General features: G+C 43.9%; 1 protein-coding gene across 8 annotated transcripts in view; it reads left to right on the top strand.

The window, feature by feature from the left end:
- The first annotated feature begins 4,086 nt into the window (after positions 1-4,086).
- NMNAT3 (nicotinamide nucleotide adenylyltransferase 3) overlaps positions 4,087-25,759 on the top strand; it is a 118,285-nt gene continuing 96,612 nt past the window's right edge. The window contains exons 1-2 of one of the 8 annotated variants that reach the window (XM_055383452.2): positions 4,141-4,439; positions 9,429-9,538. In XM_055383452.2, the coding sequence (XP_055239427.1) occupies positions 9,456-9,538 (83 nt within the window). In that variant the 5' untranslated portion in view covers positions 4,141-4,439; positions 9,429-9,455. Of the gene's footprint in view, positions 4,440-9,428; positions 9,539-25,759 lie in introns of all 8 variants that reach the window. The other 7 variants (XM_019023525.4, XM_055383453.2, XM_055383455.2 and 4 more) reach the window with 7 other exon arrangements.

Here is a 25,759-nt window from a genome sequence, read left to right as displayed (position 1 = left end):
TTTTCTGTGTTCCAACAATTTTTTTCAGTTTGAGAGGAACCTAACCTAGATTAGTTGAAAGTCTGCATTCTAGAATATTTTTATCTGTATGTGTACTGAATATATTTTTCATTTGCTCAATTCAATGCATTCATTCATTCAACAGATATTTATTGAATATCAGGTGCTAGGCACTGTTGTGGGTGTGAGGACATATCAGGGAACAAAATGTATAAAGATTCAGCCACTCTTGGGCCCTACACTTCTGCGAGGGAGACAGATAATGAGCAAAATATCCTCCAATGATAGGTAGTAAGTACTACAAAAGGGGTTGTATGGTAGTATTTTTGTTTGTTAAGTGGAGCTGTCTATTAGAAAGCTAATGAATTGGGAAAGTTACCCTAAGAGTGGGCGGTGTGTTATTTAGGTCAACGAGGACAGCAGCACCATGGTTCTAGGTGCAAATAGGCCCAGTGTGTCCAAGGAACAGCAACAGAGTCAAGGAAACCAGAGATGAGGATGGCTGACAGCTGGAGCACTTGTCAGGGCAGATCCTTGAGGGCCTTGCACACCAGGGGGAGGACTTGAGATTTTACCCTAATTGTGGTGGAAGCCACTGGAAACTTTTGAGCAGAGGGGTGTTATAAACTGATTCATGATTTAAAAGGATAATTTTAGCTCAATAGTAAGTGTAGCCATGAAGCCAAATTGACAAAGTGAAGGTTTTCTAGTGAGGACCTGCTTTGATGCTTGTATAAGAAAGATCTGGCATGAGCACTATCTGTTCACTGTTTGTAAGAAAACACCTGGCCGGGCACGGTGGCTCATGCCTGTAATCCCAGCACTTTAGGAGGCCAAGGCGGGTGGATCACCTGAGGTCAGGACCAGCCTGGCCAACATGGTGAAACCTTGTCTCTTCTAAAAATACAAACATTACCTAGGCGTGGTGGCGAGCGCTTGTAATCCCAGCTACTTGGGAAGCTGAGGCAGGAAAATCACTTGAACCTGAGAGGCGGAGGTTGCAGTGAGCCAAGATCACGCCACTGCCCTACAGCCTGGGCTACAAAAGTGAAATTTCATCTCAAAGAAAAGAAAAGAAAATGCCCATCTGCTGAAGTAGTTGCAGTGACTGAAAAGTTTGCCCTCTTTGGTCATTTGAAAAGGCCACCAGTCTCCCTTTTACATTTTACTTTTACCCACCCAAAGCTTGCTTTTCCTCAGCGACAGGTCAGAAGTCAAGGTTAGAATAGGTTCATCCAAATACAGAGGCTGCCCCAGTCTACGGCCTCATCACAATCCATCCACAAGCAAGCTTTCCAGAACAGCCTCAGATCCATCCCAGGACTGTGACTCTCAGCCATCTGCACATTGCTTACTGCCCAAAGAGTTCCTCCTGAAACTTCATCAGCACACCGTTAAGTGATAGAAGGAAACTGCAGAATAGTATTATATTATAGCCAGATCTCATTTTAGTAATGACATTTTTATGCCTAGAAATAATGTTTTAAATGTTCAAAAATATGAGCTCAGTGGTCACTTCCAGCTTTTTTCCCTGTAGAGACCTGTCTCCTGCAGCCTCGGGTGGGATGATTCCAAGGCATGCTCTTCACACAGTTTTCTAGGATTTTCCCCTAGGATTAAGCCCTAAACATCTATTATAGTAGCTGGCTTAATCTTTTATTGAGCTCCCCTTTTCTTCCCTGTATTGCTTCTTCATTACTCTGCTGGTGTTCCATGTACCTCTCAAATAACTACTTGCATTAATTCTTACCTCAGGATCTGGTTCTGAGGGACTCAAGCTGAGACATCCTCTATGTAAAATCTTCTTCCTTCCTGAGGTGGCATTAGGTGGCCACCTTCCTTGAGCCATAATGGCAGATAGGATCCAGGAGAAATGAAACTTACCAATAAAGGAGAGATCTGAAAATATTATTCCCATTATACCCATAATCCAGCAGTCTTTTTGTGAGCTTAAGCAAGTACAAGACTTGCATTTATGTATTCTTCCTTCTAAAAAATTAGGAGGTAGTTGCCTCTCCAAAATGGATGTCTCAGCCATTGCGTCTTCACCGCTTAGGTTAGGTAAAGCTTGGCTATTATATGAGGTTCTTACCTTCCAGCAAAAGGGGACGCTACTTTTTTAAAAAAATATTTTTATTTCCATAGGTTATTAGGGAACCGGTGGTATTTGGTTACATGAGTAAGTTCCTTAGTGGTGATTTGTAAGATTTTGGTGTATGCATCACCCGAGCAGTATACATTGAACCCAATTTGTAGTCTTTTATCTCTCACTCCCTTCCCATTCTTCCCCTCTGAGTCCCCAAAGTCCACTGTGTCGTTCTTATGTCTTTGCATCCTCATAGCATAGCTCCCACTTATGAGACTATACCATGTTTGGTTTTCCATTCCTGAGTTACTTCACTTAGAATAACACTCTCCAATCTCATCCAGTTGCTGTGAATGCCATTAATTCATTCCTTTTTTCTTGCCTAGGAAACCAGGCTTCCTCCTAGACCAAGCTTTAGTCTTCACTACCTCAGGCAAAGAAAGCTTCCCTTGCATGAGGAAGTCATTGCCCAGCCTCTTCTCTGCTCTCTGTGTGCAGTTTCTCCCTCCCTGGCCTAGGGCCCTGACTCAGAATGACTCTTCAGCCCACGATTTTAATCGAAGGCCTCTAATCAACCTGTGGTACTACATGCTACACAAGATTCTCAGAAATCCCTAAGCTTTCTCATGAGCCTCCCACCCTGCTGGGAAACAAGCTGACTTATCAATTAAAGAATATCCAAAGATGTTAAGCCACTTAATCCTCCCCAAAACTCAGTGCGGTAGGGGTTGTTACCTCCCATTATACGAAAGGAAAGTGAGGCTTGGGAAGTAAAGAGACTTGTCCAAGATCACCTTCTGGAGCCACATTTTACACCACAGGTAAGAGAAAAGGGATCCGAGAGGGCACGGACACTGTGTCTTCAGACTGAGTGGGGAAGTACCATTTACCTGGGTACTTATTGGGTGCAAGTTGCATGCCCCCGGTGCTAATACACAAGGGACAAATTTATGGGCCTCCTAAAACTGTGGACAGTGCACCCGTCCAGCCAACTTCATGGGTGCACCGTGAGGCTCTGGTGATGCGGACAGGCTTATAAAACACTCTCCATACTAAGATGAGGTTGTGTTCCTGTGTCTAGGAAACGCTGGAAATTAAGTGTACAGCAATCAAAAAACCTTGACATCATCCTTGATGTCTCTCTTTTTCGCACACTCAAATTCACTCCATTAGGAAACTGTATTGGCAGAATCTAGTGAATCTTGTCCTTCAAGGCCTCTCTCTGCAAGGCTCCCATGAGCCCTGGGGGCTTATGGAGAGTTCTGGGTGGGCAGAGGAAGCCAGACTGCATTAGGGAAGCAAATTTGGGACCTAAATTTCCTAAGAAGGTTTTAGGGGATAGGGACCCCAATCTCTAAGACCCCAGGATTCTGTTAAGATTTATTTTCTCATTCCAAATACATGTTCACTGGCAAGCCCTAATTCTGTCTTCTCTTTCTTAAGTATCCCTCCCTTCCTTCTCCCCACACAACTGTGTATGCTTCAGGCCCCAGAAATCCTTCCCTGCTTTGAGGTCTGGCGTTTACCAGGGCAGGGCTTGAGAATAGAGGTGTAAATTTGTCAGAAGGAAACAGGGGCCGCGCAGTAAGAGAGTAGATCCTCATACAACATGGCAGAAAGTCAATGGATAAATCAAGAAAATCTCTATGTAAGTTTCTTTTTTTTATTTTTTTATTTTTTTATTTTTATTTTTTTTTTTGCGACAAGCGGGTGACCACTAGAAGAAATTAACGGAGGAATTGTTAAAAAGAGCTGTGATGGGAGGGAGAAGTGGCCTGTTGCTTTCATTATAAGCAAATCTAGATAATTTTATTTCCTAATAAGTAAGTGGGCGTTACTTTCATGTATTTTTTTAAAAGAAAATTAAATAAAAATACAAAACAAACAGAATACAAAACAGGAAAATAAAAAAGCAAACACGCACGCAACACAAAAGAGCCTTGGCGGTTGGGAGCCAGCGGGCCGGGGCGGGGGCGGGGGCGGGGGCGGAGAGAGGGCGGGGCTTAGGGACCCTGGGCGGGGCCAGGGCCGGATCTCCTTAGGGCCCGCCCCAGCGAGGGGGCGGGGCGCAGATCTGTTTCCCTCAGACTCCATCTGCCCGGAGCCGCTAAGGGAGCGCAAGGTCAAGTTCGCCTTGGCCCCGCCTCCAGCTCAGGTACTAGGGGGTCTAGACCCGAGGCTGCCCGGGCCGGAGGCAGCCTTGAGTCCCGAGACCAAACGTCGTTTCCCTCTCGGACCTCGGGCGCCGGGCCGCGCGCTGACCGACAGCCCCTGCTAGGCCCAGCAGGTCCCCTAGTCCCCCGCAGTCCCCCGAGACTCGCCGAGCGCCGTTGCTGAGCCCTGCAAATAGCAGGTAAGCGCAGCGTGGGCCCCTCGTCAGCCCACTAGGACCTGGATCGCGGCTGAATGCCCGGGCCCACGTGACTCCTGGCCCCCAACTGAGTCCTGGGAGTCCCCGCTGGGGCGACAGGTGGCGGCGGAGTGCGGAGCCATCCGGGGTGGCGCGAACCGGGGGGACAGCTCCGCGCTGCCTCTGCGCGCCGGCGGTTCTCGCTGCAGCGTGTCAACCTAACCCCCAGCTCCCCTTTGGCTATGACCAGAGTCCCGGAGACGTGGGTTCGGATCCCACCTTTAGCACTAGTGCACTCAAAGGTTAAAAATATAAGCACAGTGTCTAACAAATACTTAACGTGTTCTACTCAGTATCCGCTGCTGGGCTAAGTGCTGGGGTTACAGTGGCAGGCCAAAAAATGTGGCGCCCTCCCCCGTGCAGCTCACAGTCCAGTGGGGGGAGACCGACAGCAAATGGATATCTATGCAAACAAGTGTGAACGTTAAAACTGTGGTCAGAGCTATGAAGATTGAAATTCTAGGGTGCTGGAGAGATTTTATCAGGGCCCCCAGCTACAAAGGCTGCTGGAACTAAAACTTTAGAGAATTCCCGGGCGGGGAACAACAGAGCAAACTCATTTTGTTGGGAGAGAATGTGGCTTGAGGAAAGGAGGGTTGGTGGGGCTGGCCTGCAGAGAGCTGGGGTGAAAGCAAGTTCCTTAACCTTAACTTTCTCCTCTGTAAAATGGAATTGTTCTACCCATTGAGGATGGAAACGGTGAATGTAAATGACTTAGCACTGCGTGATGGGTGCTGGATGTTACTCTGCACTAAACATCCAAGGCTTGATGTTGTTCTGGACTAAACACAGTGTGCCTGCCTCTCAGCAAAGTCACTTCCCCTCTCCTTGAGTCCTGTTTCTTCCTCTATCAAATAAGTGGTTCTGAGTAGAATCTCTCAAACAGCCTGTTCTCTAAAATGATGACTGGTTTAGTTGTTCATTCTTGAAACATTTAACTGGCACCCAATTTACCCTGGCTCTGAGGATTCAGAGAGAAATCAGACAGGGGCCCTGCCCTCCTGGAGCCCATGTCGGGTGGGCCAGGTGAAATAAAGTGACAGTTCCACCCTGGCACAACCCAGAGAAAGGGTTCTTACCCACTGGCCTTGCAGGGGAAAGCTTCTCTGTTTTTCTCAGAAAGCCACCCAGGAGCCCCTGAAGGTATGGTTCACACAGCTCCACTGAGCATCAGTTACTTCCTGAATTTCATTGGTGGTTCTCAGCTTTTGGTGTCACCTCCTAAAACTGGACAGAAGACTTCCCAGAAGCAGCAACTATGCTGGGACCTTGCTAAGGACGTGTCAGACCTTGAGACCCCATGGATTTGGGAGAGCATTTTAGGTTTCAGGAAACATCTGTCAGCTGCTCACTGTATTTTATTGGCTCAAATGATCCCAATTTCTTATTTGGCTCTGTTCACAACATTGTTGTAGACAAAGAAAGTGCTCCATGAAAACTAACTGAGAGGCCCAGAGAGTGGGGGAACCCAGATGAGGCAGGAGTCTGGCACCATTTGTGGTGAGTGGTAAAAAAGAACAGGTAAGATGTTAACAGAGGGTGTTGGAGGGAAGAGGAGAGAGAGCAGCCATTGTGCAGCCTCTCTTTTCCCCTCTCAGACCACTGCAGGATGCCAGCCCATGAGAAGGGAAGCTCCAGGCTTGGTGGTCACAGACCTGGCACTTCTCAGCTCTGTGACTGACCCTGGGCAGCTCACTCACCATGTGAGTCGTGAGGATTGTTCAGGCTTAGCAGGTGCTTAGCGTATCGTTGGCCCTGAAGAAATATTAACTCCCACCCTCTCCTTCTCCTGAATGAACTAAAATATACATAGTTGTAGTGTCTACCTCAGAAGGTTATTATGGGGATTTAATGAGGACCTAAATACATAGAGCAGTGCCTGACATGTGGGAGGATACTACTACTATAACTATTGATATCGTTCCTTAGTCTGGACAAAAATTGATGAAACAAGACAGGGCAGAGGCGGGAGAGGGATAGGAGTGGAGGCAGTATGAGGAATTGTGCAGGGTGATTAGTCAGGGGGTTAGATTATCTGTTGCAGTGGTTTTGCCATAAAGCAAGAGCCTGGCAGCAGAGAGGGGTGTTCTGCATGATAAAGGGCCTCCTGGGCAGCTGCACTGTCAGAAAGCCCCAGAAAGCCCCAGTGTCTTTGTAGACTCAGGCCAAAGAAAGTGTTGCAAAAGTTGGAGAAAACTAGGGTTGAAAAGGGTCTAAAATGGTCTTTTTGATGATGTGTCTGTAACTGATGGCTGAGTGGGGGTTCCCTGCAGGGGGCTGCCACTGCACCTTGCAGACCCTTGCCATCCATTTGAGCATGGTAACTGCCTGAGACTGTTCTGGCTCTTTGACCTGGGAGCTATGGAGTCTAATTTTGCAAACTTCGCACCCAGCAGAGTACCAGGCCAAAAAGGCATGCATCAGTAATGAACAAATAAATGAACATAAACCCAAGAGGCAGATTTTTCTTGGTATATGTGCACGTGTGTGTGTGTGTGTATGTTTAAAAGGAATACGAAGGTAAGGAAAGATGACTAATGTATTTAAGCATTTGCTGAGGGCCAAATATTTTCATGTATGTCGCAGCTTAGTGGTGAACACCATAGTCTTGTAGTCAGATAAAATTGCTCGTGTGACTTTCCCATGTATCACCAAAGTGCTCTAAACCTGTTTTTGCATCTGTAAAATGAGAATCACTGTAGCTAATTCATAGGGCTGTTAGGAGCATTAAGCAAGATAAGCATATGAAGCACTGACCTCAGTGTACAACATGTAGTATGGTAAGTGCCCTGTCAATAATGGCTGCCTTATTATTATATTTATTAATCTTCCCGATGATCTCCACAGTGGTAAGGAAACTGAAGGCCCTAGGCACAGAAGGGTGGCATGGATTCTGAACTGAGTCCCATCTGGAAGCAAAGGCACTCTGCAGACACTAACCAGACAGCTTGTGTGAAATGAAATCAACTTTATGTGCATTTCATTCATTACTTAAAGCACTTGACTAAGTGAAATTTTAAAAAGAAAAAAACCTGCAAAATTATAATTTATGTGCCTTTCAAGTTCAGGTATTTTATCATCTCGATAAATCTTCCATACATCTATGTTAAACCACTTTGAGCTGTCAAAGCTCTTAAATAAAGTGGCTCGTCCTCACCAGTGTCTGTCTTTGCTCGTTTATCATGGTTCCCCAGTAAAGATGGACAGATCCCATTTTGCGGGGCAGGCCTCAGGATGGCAGTTCCTGCCCCATTGGTTTAGCTGTGCAGTTCTGCATGATGGTATTTAACAAACCACAGTGGACTCATGATTCCTTCATCACTGTGTCTCCCACATACACATAGACCCATGTGCCACTCTAGGAATTAGGAATAGAAAGGCAATCTATTGCTAGAGAGAATCTGAGAAATCAGCTCCAGGGAAACCTAAGATTCTCTGTAATAGGTTTTGGATGGAAGTGCCTGGGATGAGGGTGACCATGCGTCTGGAAGTCAGCACTGTCTGCTCTTTCCACGCAGGAGTGCTATGTCTGGGCTGCCTTCCTGCCCAGTGAAGGCCTGGTCTTCATCCCTGTGCCTCTCTGCTGTCCCTGCCTCTGGCGAGAGCTGCCCCTAAATCCAGAATCCCTGGGGCAGCGGCAGAGGCACACTCTGTTGCAGGGAAGCCTTCCTGAATCCCTCCTCAGCCTTCCCATAGTACCAGTGGGTGCCTGTCGGCATGCCCTTCTCTGGCCACGCTGAATTACCTCCTCTGCTGGGCTGTGAGCACTTCCACAGCTTTGGACCAAGTGTTCCCTGTACTTAGCACCATGCCTGGCACGTTGTTTCTCTCTCTCTCTCTCTCTCTCTCTCTCTCTATTCCTTCCTTCCTTTCTTTCTTCTACACATACTTCAGGCAGTGTCCTGGGGATTCAAACAGTGAGTCAAAATGACACAGTCCTGACCCTCATGGAGTCCGCACACATCATGAGACAGATTTAACAATAGAATTAAGCACATAAACACACACATAGCAACACATTTTAAACTGGCTTAATTCTCCTGAAAGAGGAGGCTGGTGTGTCAGGGCCGCATGTGGAAGGGAGAAAGACAGAGAAATATAGTCAGTATCACTATAGACAGAGGGGCCCAAAGTGTTGGAGGGAGGCTTATGTTCCTTTCCTCATATACACCCTTGAAGACCGCTGGATGATATTTTTCTATAAATCCTGGTAAGCAGTGGTGTATGCTGCCAAGATCATCCTATTGAGAATGTATACTTTTAAAAACAACTGTGCTTCCGCTTCCAAATGGGAGAATAATGCTGTGATCCAATTCACTTACCCCTTTATAGTTTCCAGAGGTCCTCCTCGGATGTTGTCTGGTTGGGTGCTCCAGTTCTCAGCGTCATACATCTCATCTTGGGTAGCAGCAGCAAACAGGGATCCAGCTCACCTGAGGGTAAATCTAGTGGTGTGGGCACTGGAGCTTTTTCCCTTCTGAGTGACAGAGTCCACCTGAGAGCCTATTTGTTTCCTCCTTCTCTGATACTCTTGGGCACACCAGGCTGAGTCTCCAGCATAGATTTTATCATGTTGTGGCTAGTGGTCTGCTGTCTGAGAGGAAAGAAGGGCACTGCTGACTGCTGTTGTCCGGAAAGCTGGGCCCACCCATCTGTGTGCAGCTGTGGCACGGTGAGCTGGCAGTGATCCTACCCATGCAGAGCCATGCCATGCCAGCACAGTCCTTCGTGAGGAACCAGCAGTTCTCCAGAAGGGCACCATGCCTGCCTTCAAAACCCATTCATTTCCACTGAGAACAGGGAGAAAGTCATACTAAAGGCCTGTTCAAAATAAGATGTGATCCAGGAAACATTCTCTGTCCATACTTGAATATTATTAGAGAGTTACTTTGGCCAGAGCTGTTGACAAAATACATCTCCAATCCCTACCAGTCTCAGATGTAGACCTTATCACCAGAGATGAGCTGCCGTCTTCTCTGCAGCAAAGGAAGGATGCATCACTGCACAGAGATTGAAAAGGCCCCCATGCTACTCTTAGTCGGGTGAGTTTGCCTGCCTTGCACAGACTGGTGGGGAAGGGCTATATTTTCAAGGTACAGCTATAATAGGATTGTAATTGTGTGGCTCTTAGCCATGGAGAAAAGAAGTGGTTCTGGAAATCTCCCTTTCATAAAGGCTGACACGTTGACAGTATTTATGCCTCTTGAAAGTACATGTTAAGTGGTGGATATTTATGAAAAGGGTTTTGAGGAGTAAATGTGTCCATCAGTCAACCTGGAACTTTTTAGAGCTCCTAAGATGGTTTTAAATTAGAGCCAATCTTCTTCCTGCCTTCCCCCTTCCATCAGTACGCCCCCCTTTCTTTGCTTTCTCTTATAAAAATGAAGTGTCAAGGCAGGACACAGCCCAGGGATGAGGTTGGAACTGCCTTACAGAAGCAGAGTTAGCATATTAAAGGCAGGTGTGTAGGGGTTAGAGCCTTGATTCTGGTCCTTCCCCCTTGTCACAGTGTTCTGGAAAGAGGAGAGTACGGAGCAAGGCTGACAAGCATGGCTCAGCCTAATTGCATCCTAACCACTGCCATCAGCAGCCCTGCTATCAGCCAGGCTGCTCGCTGAAAGGTTTACAGCCGGAAAGGAAAAGAATGATGAAAACATGTGATGCAAACCAACCCTAATTTGGGCTCAATAAGTGGCAGGTGGGAGTGAATGAGTGTCAGTGTCAATGAGGGAATCACACCAGGTCAGGTCAAGAGAAACCTTTGGAAGGCTGGAAGTTTCTCTGTGAGCCAGTGATCATTAGAACAGAATGCCTGTTACATGAATTAGTGTGTAGGAGTCTAACTTGGAATTATTACTCACTTTCAAATCTTCATTTTAAAGATCAGTAATAGGTTTATTGCACAAACCTTATACTTAGTAACAAAGACTGCTTTGCTTTTAATTTCCCCATCTGGGCTTCTTCTATGTAACTTATATGGTGCCGTTGATCATTCTTGTCTTAATGTTTGTGTGTGTGTGTGTGTGTGAGAGAGAGAAAGGATACCACTGTCTGTTACTCATGTTGTGTTTTGTAAGTAATCAAAGGACCGTCGATGATAAAAGTATAGGAGCTGCCTGTTTCAGGTGTCACTGAAATGCTGCTACCTTTTGGCTTCTTCTGAAATTCTGCTTTAAGAAAATAATCTGAAAAGTAGAAAGAGCCACTGTATAAAAATGCTCTCTGCATCATTATTTGCCATGGTGAAAACTTGGAAGTGATCTGAATATACAGTATAGGAGGATAACAAATTATAGAACGACAGGCTGATGGAATATTATGTAGTACTTAAAAATATGAAGATTAGCCACATGGGAAACCTTAACAAGCTCTGGGAACAGAATGCGGTTACATTACAGACATATTTAGGAAAACAGTCTTCAAGGGAACCCTCTAAGGGGACAAGAGTTACATATGAAAAAGGGAATTATGGATAACCTTTTTCATATATCAAGCTTTCTATATTGTTTTATTATTCCTATAACTATTTTAAAATCTTAAAATCAGCCAAATTAAACAATGATCTTTCTTCAGTTTGTAATTTTAGGCCACTACCTTTGTGGCCTCATCCTGAATTAAATCATCCAATCAAAAAGAATGTTAAAGCCAGGTTTGGCTCCCTGTTTCCATCTTTCCAGTCCAGAGATACACTCTGGGTTCCTGGCTGAGTGGCCTGCAGATGTGCTCACCCTGTCCCTGTAGACTTGAATTCTCAGGGTTTTTAAGTTAAAGAAGGCCACTGCCTCTCCTGGTCCCCAGTACTGTGGGAGGAAGGAGGAATTTGGAATTGCAGCCTTCAGAGCCCTTATTGGTGACATTTCAGCAAACTCTCCCCACAACCCAACACACACAGTTACTAATTGCCTAGGGTAGCCCTGTATCATTCTGGCATCTTGTCTTGCAGGCATTGTATTCTAGTACCTCAGGAACTGGATATTATGTGTGTACTGCCAACTCTCACTGTGATGGCCTTATATCCGTGTATTCTTTGCTACCTAATGCTGGCCAAAGCCTAGTGCATTAAACTCATTCAATTGGCTAAACATTAGGAAATCATGTCACAAGACAAGGACTTGAGTCTGAGTAGTTTATTTGAAAGTGGACCCCAGGAAGCACTAGCAAAAAGTAGGGAAATGAGCCAGGGAAGTGTACCATCAAGCAGATGACCAGCAGGGGCAGCTGGGCTTTAATCCTGATGGGGCTCTCCAGAGCCAGCGCACAACCATCTCAGAGTTATCCCGTCATGGGGCTGGGAGCTGGGTATACACATACCATTTCTGTCAGTCATTGCTGAGACAAAGACATGGAGATGCTGTCAGTGGAAGTCAAGCTGGCTTGCTCTAAGACGATGAGGCCTGAGGCTCAGGGCATGGCACTGACAGTGTCTGCTGTACCGTTCTTCCCTTTAACACCATGAACATTATCAGCGTACTAAACTGAAGATAACCAAGTCCACAATTCCCTGCTAAATCAGACCCAGTTACACTACATTGAAGACTGCATTAAGTATAACCAACCCCAAAAGTTTGAGGAAAAAATCATGGATGGAAAACTTTAAATAAGAAAAACATTACCATATTTCTTCCTAGTAAATTGGAATAGACTACCAAAATTTGATTTTAGTGGCAGAATGCTAGTTTTCTGCAACTGTACAGTTTAAGACCCAACACTTTAAAGGAAGGCTTGAGTGTGTAAGGTTTATCTTTATTATGGCAATGTTTTTTCCTCTCTTGTAGCTTGATGATTCCTGTTATTTTTCTAGTAGATTAAGATGATATTAAAAGAAAACTTCATTAGGAGAAAATATTTAACTTTATTTGTGTTAATCCATAATTATATCTCCAGTGCCATGTTTTAATATTAATATTGGATTTACTTGCTGTACTCACTAATACAAGAAGATGGCAGAAAATTTCTGTAGTTATGGCTTTAGGTGCTATGATAAATATTTTGTAGTCATTGCCTTTATATAGAAACACTTCATCTCCAATTAAAGATTTAGTAGCTCTTCATCAAAATATCTATTCACAAACGAGGAATACTATATGGTTGTGCTGACATTTCAACTTAATTCACTCTATAGTTTTGTGGATCCCAAATCTTTTTTTTTTTTTTTTTCCTGAGACAGGGTCTCACTCTGTTGCCAGGCTGGAATGCAGTGGCATGATCTTGGCACTCACTTCAACCTCTGCCTCCCAGGTTCAAGCAATCCTCCCATCTCAGCCTCAGGAGTAGCTGGGACTACAGGCACGCACCACCACACCTGGCTAATTTTTTTTTGTACCTTGTAGAGATGGGGTTTCACCATATTGCTCAGGCTGGTTTTGAACTCCAAGGCTCAAGTGATCTGCCTGCCTTGGCCTCCCAAAGTGCTGAGATTACAGGCATGAGCCACTGCGCCCAGTGCCCCCGTCCATTTTATATGCTTTTCTCCGCCATGCATAGAAGAGGAATAGCAGCAGAAATTTGGGGCATAATGCAGATTCTAGAAACACTCTCTATGTCTTTATGAAGTCTATTGGAATATTTGTCACTAAAAATGAAGGCCATACTCCAAGAAATGATTTAAAATTGTAAATCACGTAGCAAGTTCAATAGGGTTTAGTGTTAAAATTCGTATGCTTTCAGTTCTGGGCATTTTAGATTTGTGTAGAAAGAATTCAAGATCTTAGTGTTTTAGATCAATAAAGTCATTTCCCTTTAAGTTATGGTCCAAGATGCATTCCATAAAGACTGAGATGACAAATACCTGGTGTTTATGTATTTTTCCATACCCTGTGCAGATGGCAGACATCATTGACTGATACCCAAGCCTGATTTCTCCTCAGCAAAGTTCTCTACGCAGCCAGCTGCTGCAGTTAATCAGAATTAGTTCCCTAGATGAAGTCTATGGACTCTCCATGCTCTTACATACCTTTGTACTTGTCCCTGCCATTTCTGGGAATGGTCAACAAAGGAAGTTTTCATAGTCTCCCTTCCAAAAAACATTTTTTAAAGATGAATTCAAGAGGCAGCTGGTTTGCTCACCTAGTGCCTTTTGAGCCACCTCTCTGTTATGCAGATGGTAGGTATTCTATTTGTCAATGACTGACTGTCTCCCTTCCTTTTGTCCTTCTATCATGTGCATTTTGATTTTCTTTCTTCATTTCCTCTAATGTTGCTAAGAAGATAAAACAGGAAGCCCCAAATTATTTGCTATTTTCTCTCTTATAAAGTTTGTTTGAAGTCATTTGTATTAATGGAAATGCATTGAGATTTTGATTTTCTTTTCCTCCCCTCAGGAAGACTGCTCTGCTGTAGGTCACCAGCGACCTTCGCATTACCAAATCTTACAGGCTTTCTCTGTCCATATTTTCAGTGCAACATGTGATACCTCAGACCATGCCCCACCTTTTGAACTGTTCTTTCTTGGACTTTCTTCTCTCTTCCATCATTCTTTCTTCTTTGACTTCTCTACCTGCTCCCTTTCCTCTGCTGGCATTTTTAGTGGGGCATCCCCAAGATTCTTCCCTTGGGTTCCTCTTGCCTGTACGTTACACCTGGATAATTTCATTCACACACCTGGTTTGTAACCATCACCTTTATATGGATACCTCCCATATCCTTATCTCTATCACATCCTTTCCCTATAACCCAGACATCTGTGTCCAGCAGCCTGTTGAATGCTTTCTCATGTGGCTCCTATAGGCCTCTAGAGTCAGCATGTTTTGTTTGTTCTAGACTATTTCCTTTTGCACAAGGCTGACTAAATACTTGCCCCTCTCAGATTGTTTCTGCCACCTCCTCGAAGTCATACATACACCATTATGGGCTTGTCAGAAAGCTTCTGTCTTGGAAAATCAAGTGTAAGACAAGAGCACAAACCAAGAACTGGGGCTTAAAATTTAGGAACTTGAAACGAAACTATAATTTTATTGTCTCTCACAATTCTGGGGGTTGACTGGGCTCAACCAGGCAGTTCTCACTCTGGGTCTCATTCAGAGGCAGTTAGAGGGGGGCTGAGGCTGGACCCACTCCAAAGGCTTCCTCAGTAAAGAGAAACCTAGAGAATGGGAGCAAATATTTGCAAACTGTCCATCTGACGAGGAATTAATAACAAGCCTATATGAAGAACTCAACTCAATAGCAAAAAAAAAGCCCAAATATTTTGATTTTTTTAAATGTGCAAATGATCTGAAAGACATTTCACAAAAGAAGACATGCAAATGGCCAACAGACACATGAAAAGTCTCCAACATGACTAACATCAGTGAAATGCAAATCAAAACCACAATGAGAGGTTATCTCACCCTATTTAAAATGACTATTATCAAAAAGACAAAAAACAACAAATGCTGGCAAGGATGAAGAAAAAGAGGAACACTACTACATCATTGATGGGAATGTATTAAATAACTTAGTACAACCATTATGAAGAGCAGTATGGAAGTTCCTCAGAAAACTAAAAGTAGATCAACCAAATGATCCAGCAATCCCACTGCTGGGTATGTACCCAAAAGAAAGGAAATCAGCATATTGAGGAGATATCTGCACTCACATGTTTATTGTGGTACTATTCATAATAGCCAAGACTTGGAATCAACCTAAATGTCCATCAGCATGCCAACCATTCTATCAATCAATAAAGAAAATGTGGTATTATATACATAATGATAAATTATTTGGCCATAAAAAAGAATGAAATTCTGTCATTTGCAGCAACATGGATGGAACTGGAGGACATTATGTTAAGTGAAATAAGCCAGGCACAGAAAGAAAATTATTGCATGTTCTCACTCATGTGGGAGCTAAAAGAGTTCATCTCATGAAGGTTGAGTAGAATGATCATAACCAGAGGGTAGCAAGGGTTGGGGAGGGGTGAGGCTGGTACAGTAAAGGGAGGTTGGTTAATGGGTACAAACATACAGTTAGGAGTAAGTTCTAGTGTTTGATAGCACAGTAGGGTGACAACAGTTAACAGTAATTTATTGTAGATTTTTAAATTGCATGAAGAGGAGATTTGGAATGTTCCCAACATAAAGATGATAAATATTTGAGGTTATGGATTTCTTCATCATTACACATTGTATGCATGTAGCAGAATATCACAAGTTACCCTATAAATATGTACAATTATTATGTATTAACACAAAACAAAATAATTTTTAAAAGGCTTTCTCACTCAGTGGCTGACAAGTGATGGTGGCTGGCAGCTGGGGCCTCCACTGGGATGCTGGAATGGCACATCAGGTGGCCTAGATTTCTGCACAGCATGGCACCTGGGTCCTAAGAACAGGTATCCCTGGAGGACCAGGTGGGAGCTGAGTCACCTCTTATGGTCTACCCTCAAAAGTCTCATAGTATCACTTTTGCCATATTTTCTGGCCTGCCTATCTTCAGGGGGACAGAATAGACCCACCTTTCTGTGGGAGGCATGTCACTGTCCCATTGTAAGAAGAGCATGTGGACAGCGCATGCTGTTGTGCATGGGTTGGAAAATACATCCTGCCACAGGTCTCCGACATGTCTGACTACTCCTCTGAGAACCACCTGGAATGCCACAGAAGCTTTCTGTTTTATTTATTAAATTTTTTGATAGGTAACATATTTACATGATTCAAAAGTTAAGAAAAATAAATATGAATATATTCAATGAAAATATTCCCTCTCATCTCATAGCTTCTACCTTTGCCTCCCCATAGACAATCACTGCTATATTTTTTAATGCTTTCAGAGTTTATAGATATTTTGATATTTCACTCTTTTTATACAAAACAATATTTCATACTTGCTGTTCTACATTTTGCTTTTTTTTTCACTTAAAATAATTCTGGAGATGACTTATCAGTACAAAGAGGTCTCTCTCTCTCTCTCTCTCCTGTTACAAATGAATAGTATTCTATTGTGGGCTTTACTTGAGATCACTAAATTAGTTTTCTGTGGGTAGGCACTGAGCAGTTTCCAATTTTTTACCGTTACAGGCAACACTGCAGTGAATAACATATGCCATCTTTCATGGGAGAGAATTAGGAAGCCTTCCTCAAGAGCTCAAGCCAGCATGGTCATCCTCTTCCCACAGTGCCTTATACCTCATTCCATCATGGCACTTACCATGTCTCCTTTCATCAGACCATGGCTCCTAGAGATTATGGACTGTGGCTACTGTAACTTATTTCCATACTGCCTAGCACAGGGCCCTCTGTGTCCACACTTTGCCGAAGAGGTCTGTGCCAAGGAGGAAGAAGGAGGGAGGGAGGCAAATGAGTACAGGTGTCTCAGGGGCCTGTGTTTCGCCTCCTCTTATTGCATCTGTAACTGCATTTCTTAGTGGCAGGTACCACTTAAGGCCTGTGTGGTTTCTTCCTCAATCTGTCACTGAAACTGGAATCTGGTTCTACCCCGTTTGGCCTGGCTTCGTGTACAGGGTGTATCCCAGAAGACTCCAGCCTGAAGCCTAGTTTCTGTAGAGTCTCCCAGGTCAGCCCAGAACTACTCCCTGACAGCTTGTCCTGTTCAAAAATAGCACCAGCAGGAGTTTATTATGGAGGAGGGTGCGGGTAGTGGTCATCACATAATAGTACTAAGATATCATTGAAAAATTGCTGTCCTGATAAAAATCCAGCAAAATAGAATTCTCCTTTGTCAAGGAAGTATTCTTAAATCTCAGACTCTTATTGTTTTTGCTAGGTTGTCAAGGAAGTATTCTTAAATCTCAGACTGTTATTGTTTTTGCTAGGAAATATATTCTTTAAGGAATATAAATTGTTTTTGTTAAATTAAGGAGGCAAAATTCTAATTTTCACAAGAAAGATTGACAGTTGTGCTCACTGCTTTAAAGAAGGCTTTCTGGGGGAGCTTATATTCAAGATTCTTTCTATTGTAAGGAAGAGAAACTTCACTGAAGCTAAATTAAGCAAAATTAGGAGTATGGCTAACATAATAGAAATGTTTTGGGGAATCAGCACAGCTGGGTCCAGGTTACCAAATAGATGATGGTGCTAGGAATCTCACCTTCTCCGTCTTTCAGCTCTTACTACCACTGAGTTGGCTTCATTCTTTAAGGTAGGGAAGATAGGAGTTCCAGACTTACATGGAGTTTATAGCCCCTTATCTCAAAAGATACTCTTTTTTTCCAGTATCCCTATTGAAAGAGGAACTGATTTGTTCTTCAGGAATCATAGCTCCTGGACCACTCATTTTTCACAGAAAGTTGAAGTTTTCTAGCCATCTTGATTGACAGACTTTTCAGAATCATGAGGAATCGTAGTCTAGCAGTTTTGAAAGCGAAGGTGTTGCAGGACCACACAATGGAGCTGCCTACCATGGATGGTGATTCAAAATTTGAATTTCAGACTGTGAAGAGTATCTAACTTGGGGATGCTAGACCTGAATTAAGAAAGGGTTCCTATGTTAATCTCTCTACTTTCATGTATGTTTGATATTTTCTATAATATAAAGTGCTTTAAAAAAGTGCATTAAAAAATGTTTAATGTCTTGGTTTGGGAACTCTCAACAAACAAGTCTTCACATTTCTATATGTTTACTGTCTGATTTTCTCAACTTCTGTTTTTCTTTTCATTGCACAAAGAGACCTTAATCCTTACTTCCCTCTAAGCTGGGAATTCGGGGGAAAAAACACAGTAGTTGACTTCAGATTTGTGTGGTGTGCTTGGAGGGCATTGGGGTGAAGATAGTCAGGTGCCCTTAAATCCATGTTTCCAAGCTTCCCAGAACAAAAGCCTCAGAAAATTCCAGCCAGGGAGAGAAGGAAGTCTGTGCTGTGACCATAAGTCTACATCTCCCCCTTTCACGGGCAGTACTTGAGCTGGGGTCAGTGTGGACAGATCAGTTGAGGGCTCAGTAGGGTCCTGATTTCAGGTCATGTGTATAGTTAGAGGGAGGCCCAGATGCTCAGAGGGTCATGAACTAGCTGCTGGAGGGACTCTTAGAGAGTGTTTAGACTGCCTTTTAATTTTACAGGTGAGGAAGCTAAGGCCAGAGGAGTTAAGTGGCCCAAATTCACACAGTGAAGTAGCAGGAGCAGAGCTAGGTTTGAGATCCCAGAATCTAACTTCGGAGTCTAGTACTACTTAATAGCTGTTTGACTTTGACTAAGCACCATTTCTTCTCTGAGCACCGTGAGACAGGCAGAATAATGGCCCTCCAAATGTCTACATCCTAATTCCCAGAACCTGTGAATGTGTTAGGTTCTGTGGCATGGGGGCATTAAGATTGCAGATGAAATTAAATTTTCATTTAATGAAAATGAAAAAAATTGCCGATTATCTGACCCTAAAATAAGGAGAATATCCTGGACCATCCAGTTGGACCCAATCTAATCACAAATATGCTTATCAGTGAAAGATGGAGGCAGGAGAGTCAGAGAGATGCAGCATGAGAAAAACTGGACTGCCCATTGCTGGCTTGGAAGCTGGAAGGGAGGCAGGAGCCACAGAATGTGGCAGCCTCTAGAAGCTGGGAAAGACAAGAATAGATTCTCCCCCAGAGCCTCCAGAAAGGAACACAGCCCTGCCGACACCTTAACTGTAGTCCCTTTTGGACTTCTGACTTCCAGAACTATAAGATAATAAATGTGTGTTGTTTTAAGCCACTAAGCTTGGAGTAGTTACAACAGCAATAGGAAACGAATACACCTGTAAAGGGGAATAGTCGTACCTCCCTCAAAAGCCTGGCATTTACAGTCAGGGAAATCGTGTCTGAAAATTGCCCAGAAAAGATCCTGGAACATAGTAGATGCTTCATGAAGAGTAATATTGATTGGGGGGTCATTAAAAGAGAGCAAAGGGAGAGTAGCTGATGGGCAGGTGTCTGAAGAACCAAAGTGTGTGCCTCTGTGGTAAGGCACAGGACTACTAAGAGGCCAATAGGAGACACCAGATGGCCCAATGGGTGGCCAAAGGCAACCTTGGAGAACCTCTCTGCTCCTAGAGTCAGCGAGGCCTTCCTCCTCCAATTCTTCAGTACTTCCATCTCCAGCAGCACCACTGTACATCAGAGGAAGCAGGAGCTAGGAGCCCACCTTGAGGACTTGGTAGGATGTGGGCCTCTCTTTGACCCCTGAGCTTCTGCCTGGCCATCACCCTAATGCTACTGCCTACTCTCATGGCCTTAAAGATTATTACTGCTACCCCCAGTGTTAGCAGCTGCACTTTTATGAGCTTACTATGGGCCAGGCACTCTGTGACACTGTCTCATTTAATCTTCATAACAGCCCTCTGAGGCAGGTCTTTCTCCCCCATATTACAGATGAGCAGATAGAAGCTCCAAGAGGTCAAGCTGTTTGACTGATGGGTCAAACAGCCCATCAGTGGCAGAACCAGGATTACAAATTAGGTTCATCTGACTCCAGATCCAGCCTCTTAGACAAAGCTGGTTACCAGGTAGGAGAAGAGAGACAACCGGCATTCACTGGCTACTGGAAGGAGGCCTGGGAGAGTTGTGTCTGGATATTGTGAACCTGTGGGAATGAGAGCCCCCATATCTCCAAGAGGAGGCCCCCGCTAGAGGAAGTGCTGCCTCCCATCCTGGTGCACTTGTGGGAATGATGGAGCCCTCAGATGGGACACACTTGCTTCTTGGGGATTTTGCGGGGACATTCACACCTACCATTCTGAGTCACCATGACTGTGTCTGTGTTTTATTTTTCCAAAAAAAAAAAACACTGATGTTGGATTAGATGATATCAAGGAATTTTTGTTAATTATTAATTTCAGGTGTGATCATATTGTGGAAAAGTAACACGGTGTCCTTATTTTAGAAAGTGCACTTTATTTTTGAAGCACTGAAAGGTAAAATATCATGGTGTTTATAATGTGCCTTCATATACTTAAGAGGGGAAAAGGTGAAGTAAATATAGAAGTATGTCAATAATTTGGGGGGGGCGACCTCTATGTGGCAGTTTATTATACTGTTATTGTTTCCAATTTTTCTTTTTGTTTTTAGAGACAGGGCCTCACTCTATTGCCCAGCTGAGTGCAGTGGCACAGTCATAGCTCACTATCACCTTGAACTCCTGGGATCAACCGATCCTCCCACCTGGACCTCCAAGTAGCTAAAACTACAGGCATACACCAACACACCTGGCTATGTTATTTAAAATTTCCTGTAGAGATAGGTCTTGCTGTGTTATGCAGACTGCTCTCAAACTCCTGGCTACAAGTGATCCTTGCACTTCAGCCTCCCAAAGTGCTGGGATTACAGGTATGAGCCACCACCTAGCCCTCTACTTTTCTATATGTTTGTAATTTTTCATAACAAAATTTTTTTTAAAGTCACTGAGTACAAGGATGTACTTAGTCTTAGGCTGAGCTAGACGCAGCCCTACACTAGGTGCCTTGCCCGTGGTAAGGCAAATCTTGGGAACAGGCTCCAAGAAAGCCTTACCACCAGACTTGATTCTGAGTTCGCCCTGTTGCACAGGTGCTTTTGTTGAGCTCTTTATAGTCAATCTGCAATCAAGTAAATAAGAAACAGTTGGCTGAGTCTTTTATGATACCTGATCATTGAAAGATTGCTTATGGTACGCGACTGTCCTTCCACAAACAGCTGGGCGGGTTTTCCTCCATGGTGTTCCTTTCTGGAGGCTCTGGGGGAGAATCTATTCTTGTCTTTCCCAGCTTCTAGAGGCTGCCACATTCTGTGGCTCCTGCCTCCCTTCCAGCTTCCAAGCCAGCAAGGACCAGTAAAGTAAATTCCTTTACTGTATTATGATACAAAAAAAGGACCATGGTGTTTTGTGAAATATCTCATGGTACATACTACTTAATAGGCATCACATATGTCACTTCAGATTTCCCGGCACGTTTTCTTTAGCAAATTCTAATCTTTTTGGTTTTACATGAAAGTTCATTTTTCAAACTTAGCATTGGAACAGATAATCAGATTTTTTGATCTCCCCTTAGCCTCCTCTTACTTTGTATTTTTCCTTATCAAAATAGCCAGCCGGTGAAGAGGAGCAGCCCTTGGAGTGTTTGTTGTTACCTTATCTTCTAACTGTAAGGTAACAGTATTTCCAAGGACTTTACCAAATGTGAAGAACTGTGTTGAGTATCTTTAACAGAGACATCACTGCTAATCAGGAGGCCAGGTTTTGCCCAAGTTCTGGTTTAGCTCTCTAAATACAATGTTATCCTTCAGATAAAACTCCATTTCTTTCCTATAAGCCTTTGAACATATGAACGCATAACAGGTGACCTTAGTAGTAATTTCATAAATTCTTGGTGAAATGAATTGTATAAGATCAATGTATCTGCAAACTCATCACATTTTCTTGAGCTGTGAGGGACTTTAAGATGAATCTGGTACAGCTCTGTTAGTGGAGGAAACATTCATTTTAACTGTGTAGTCAATTCTCAGTTAACAAGGGTAATGGAGTGGAAGGAGGTCACTGATAATCAAAAATCATAGTGAAAATAAAATTGTAGTGAACACTCAATTTTCTGAGGGCTGATTAACTGGTTTGTGGATTTAGGTTAATTCCCAGTGGACCATAGGATGTCATCCCTTTGGTCACTGGCCAGCAGCTGCTCACCGCTTGGCACCGATCCACCCTGTCTGTACTCAGGAGGAGAGAGGCTTCCCAGGAGCTGGACCAGGCAGACCTAGTTGACACTGGCTGGAGTGGTACCACAGTAGTGGAGACCTTAGTCTTGGGAGGCAGCAGTGGCCTTTTGGAATTGTCCCATCCACCTCTAAAGCAATGGGTCTCAAACTTCAAGAAACAGAACCACCAAGAGGGCTTGTTAAGACCCAAGTTGCTGGGCCCCAGCCCTGATTTCTGATTGCAAAGATCTGGAGTGGGATCTAAAAACGTGCATTTCTAGAAGCACCCAGATGATGCTGATACTGCTGGTCTTTGAAAATTACCACTTTCTAAAACGTTTCTCATCCTACGTTGCACGCTAGAATCACCTGGGGAGTTTTAAAGACTATCGATGACTGGAGGTACTTTGACCAATTACATGAAAGGCTTGGGTTGTGGGGCCCAGGCCAGGAGGATTTTTAAAGCTCCCCAGCTGGTTCTAATGTGCATCCAGGATTGACAACCATTGCTCAAGAATGTTTCCCACACCTCAAACACCTGCATGCAAGCCTCGTGAGGTTTTTCTTATCTTTACTCCCCCCTATATGTTTGTTTAATATTTTTCTTTAAATCAGTTTTTCTGTTATGTAAACAGATATATTTAGAAAGCAAACCATGTATCCCTTGCATGTAGGAAAACTAGTTTCACAGGCCATAAATGGGGCATAGTTGTAAAAACAAATATATTATCATTTGGCATTTTTAAGTTCTCACCTGAAGTCATCTTGCATTCCATCACACTTGGGGAGTCTCTACTCTAGAACTGTGCTTTTTGATCTTCTATCACAAAGGTGATAAAATGCACTATTTATGTTCTTCATACACTCTCGTGGGCCAGAGGGCTATGCTAACTTTGAGTACCTCTGATCTCCCCAGCAAGACAAACAGGTCCTAATGCTAGTGAGTGCAACTGTGTTACAGAATAGCCTCGATTCAGTGATAATCTTTATTTACAAAAAACGTGCTTCATCAGTAGGAGAACAGATAAACTGTGGTATAGCCAAATAATGGAACACCATTCAGCAATGAAAAGGAACAAGCTGCTGACACACAGAACAATGTGAGTGAACCTCAGAAATATTGTGCTGAGTAAAACGGACACAGAAGACCAGAAAGTGTGATTCTATTTATATTTAAAGTTCTAAAAGAGGTAAAATGTGTCTATGGTGGAAAAACTTAGAATAGTGGCTGCTTGAGGGAGGGGTGCAGGGGGATTGAGAGGGAAGGGACACAAGGGGACGTTCAGGGTGAGGGAGATGTTCTATATGTTGAGAGAGGTTGGAGTTACACGGTGCATGATTTGTTAAAATTTATTACATGATGCCCTCAAGATATGTGCATTTCATTGTAAGTTCAAAGAAATGAAAAAAATGCTAAACAAATACTGAATTCTGGTTAATAATATGCATGCTGAAGTGTATAGAAATAAGTATGCTGCTGTCTGCGACTTATTTTGAAAGGCATCAAAAACAGTAAGTGAGATTGCCAAATGGATAGAGGAGTAGGTATATGATAAAACAAACAGTAAAAAATTAATGGTAGAATCTAGGTGGTAAATATCCAGATGTTCACTTTAAAATTCTTTTGACTTTGCTGCATGTTTGAAAATCTTTCACAATAAAGTTTGGGAAGAAATTGCATACATTCAAAACAAACAAGTACTTCATCTGCATGTCTACACTCTTGAGTTTTTGCCACCCCAGAGGGTCTTGATAGGGGATGGCTCCTCACAGAAGTCAAATGGGCGGAAGGCTTGGAGCAATGAGCTGGGATCGCGAGGGCAGGGTCCTTAAGAGAAGCTGCTGCACTGGGAGACAGGACTCTGAGCCTAGACTCTTCAGTGCTGGGCCCCACTGCAGGGGGAGAATGCCAAGGGTACTTCCTTCCTTTCACTTGTGCTGTATCTTGGGGAGTCCCAGGGTGGGTTAGCTGGGCAGTGAGCTCTGGGAAAGGAGCGCTGCAGAAGCTAGGTTAGATGTGGCCTGCAAATACTACCTGAGCCTTACCACAGAGAGGGGTGCTTCCCAAGCTCCTTCAACCAGCAGAACCCCAAAACATGCTACCCCTGATATCCACTGGCTACCCTGAGACCAGAGAATGTTAAGGCTGGGGGTAGAGTGTGGTTGGGGTTCCTGGGGCATGCACTTACCATTTTGGGGATTGGGCAGGTCCAGTGGGCAAGAATGGCATTCTCAGGCCTGGTAGGAGGGAGCTCTTTAGGGAGCCCCAGAGCACACTCATGACATATCTCCACAGCATGCGCATTGCACCCCATGACACACTCCCACAGCACCACCACACCACACCCACCATGATACCCTCCACAGCAAAACCCCCAACAATGTACCCTCATGGCACATTCCCATGCTATATCCTCCAGACCATACCCCTATGATCCATCCCCCACAACATGACTTCCACAACACATCGTGCAGCATGGCTCTCCTGTCACCGACCCTCACCCAACCTTCATGGCACACTTCCCCATGAGACACCTATAGGCCTATCCTGCATCAAACCCCTCCATGGCAGACTCCCCACCACAGAAGACCCCACAGCAGCCTACCACGGCATATGCTTCTGTATGACAACCGCTGCAACACATACCAGCAACAGCCACAGCCCACACCCCACTGCACACCTCCTAAGATGCACCTCTGTTGAACCTTGAGTGGAGGCCCCATTGCCTTCGCTAGAGAAGAAAGAGTAATTTCTGACACCTGCGCACTAACCTGTTTTTCCTTCCTTTGCTTGGGCAAAGATCCTGAGATACACAGGAAGAAGAACAATTTACTCTTGAGGGAAGAAGTTATAATTGATGTCTAAAGGGTAGTTAATATGCTGATTACATTTATTTCCTACAAAAATGAGTGAGCCCATCTTGAATACCAAAGATCTTGTGGCTTGGATGGAGGGACCGAATGGGCTCAGTCAGGGCTCCTGTTAGTTTCTGCCCCTCTAAAGGCAGTGGGAAGTGAAATGGCCTGGCCGGCCCTTCACTACAGGAGCTTGAACTTGCCTGTATTTCCTAGTACCACATCTTGGGATGGAGCCCGGAGTTTCTGTGTCCCCATCAGAAAGAAGATGATAGCACTTCTCTGCAAATGTCTGCAGTATCTGCAAATATTAAAGATAAAAGTGTAGTTACAGGTACAGGATAGGTACTGCCAAAATATGAGTTAGTAGACCTAAAAATCACCTAGTAAATAGTATATTAACTTTTAGTTATTAGTGATTTGTTATGCTTGATTTATTATTGTCATCCATGAAGGTTCAAAATGTGAAAATAATAAGATTTGGAATTCCTGTTTTCTACCACAAATAGCATTTCGGTCTTTGTTTGTTTTTAGAGACAGGGTCTCACTCTGTCACCCAGACTGGAGTGCAGTGGCACAACCATGGCTCACTGCAACCTCAACCTTGTGGGCTCAAGAGATCCTCCCACTTCAGCCTCCCAACTAGCTGGGACTACAAGCATGCACCACTACATCCAGCTATTTTTAAAAAACAGTTTTGTAGATATGGGGGGGTCTTACTGTGTTGCCCAGGCTGGTCTCAAACTCCTAACCTCGAGCAATCTGCCTGCCTCAGCCTCCCAAAGTGCTGGCATTTTGAGTATTTAAGTAGCTGCTTGTTGTTTTTC

Source organism: Gorilla gorilla, chromosome 2, assembly GCF_029281585.2.
Source record: "Gorilla gorilla gorilla isolate KB3781 chromosome 2, NHGRI_mGorGor1-v2.1_pri, whole genome shotgun sequence".
NCBI lineage: Eukaryota > Metazoa > Chordata > Mammalia > Primates > Hominidae > Gorilla > Gorilla gorilla.
The sequence above is the reverse complement of the archived record's forward strand: the minus strand, read 5'-3'. Positions and strand labels throughout refer to the sequence as shown.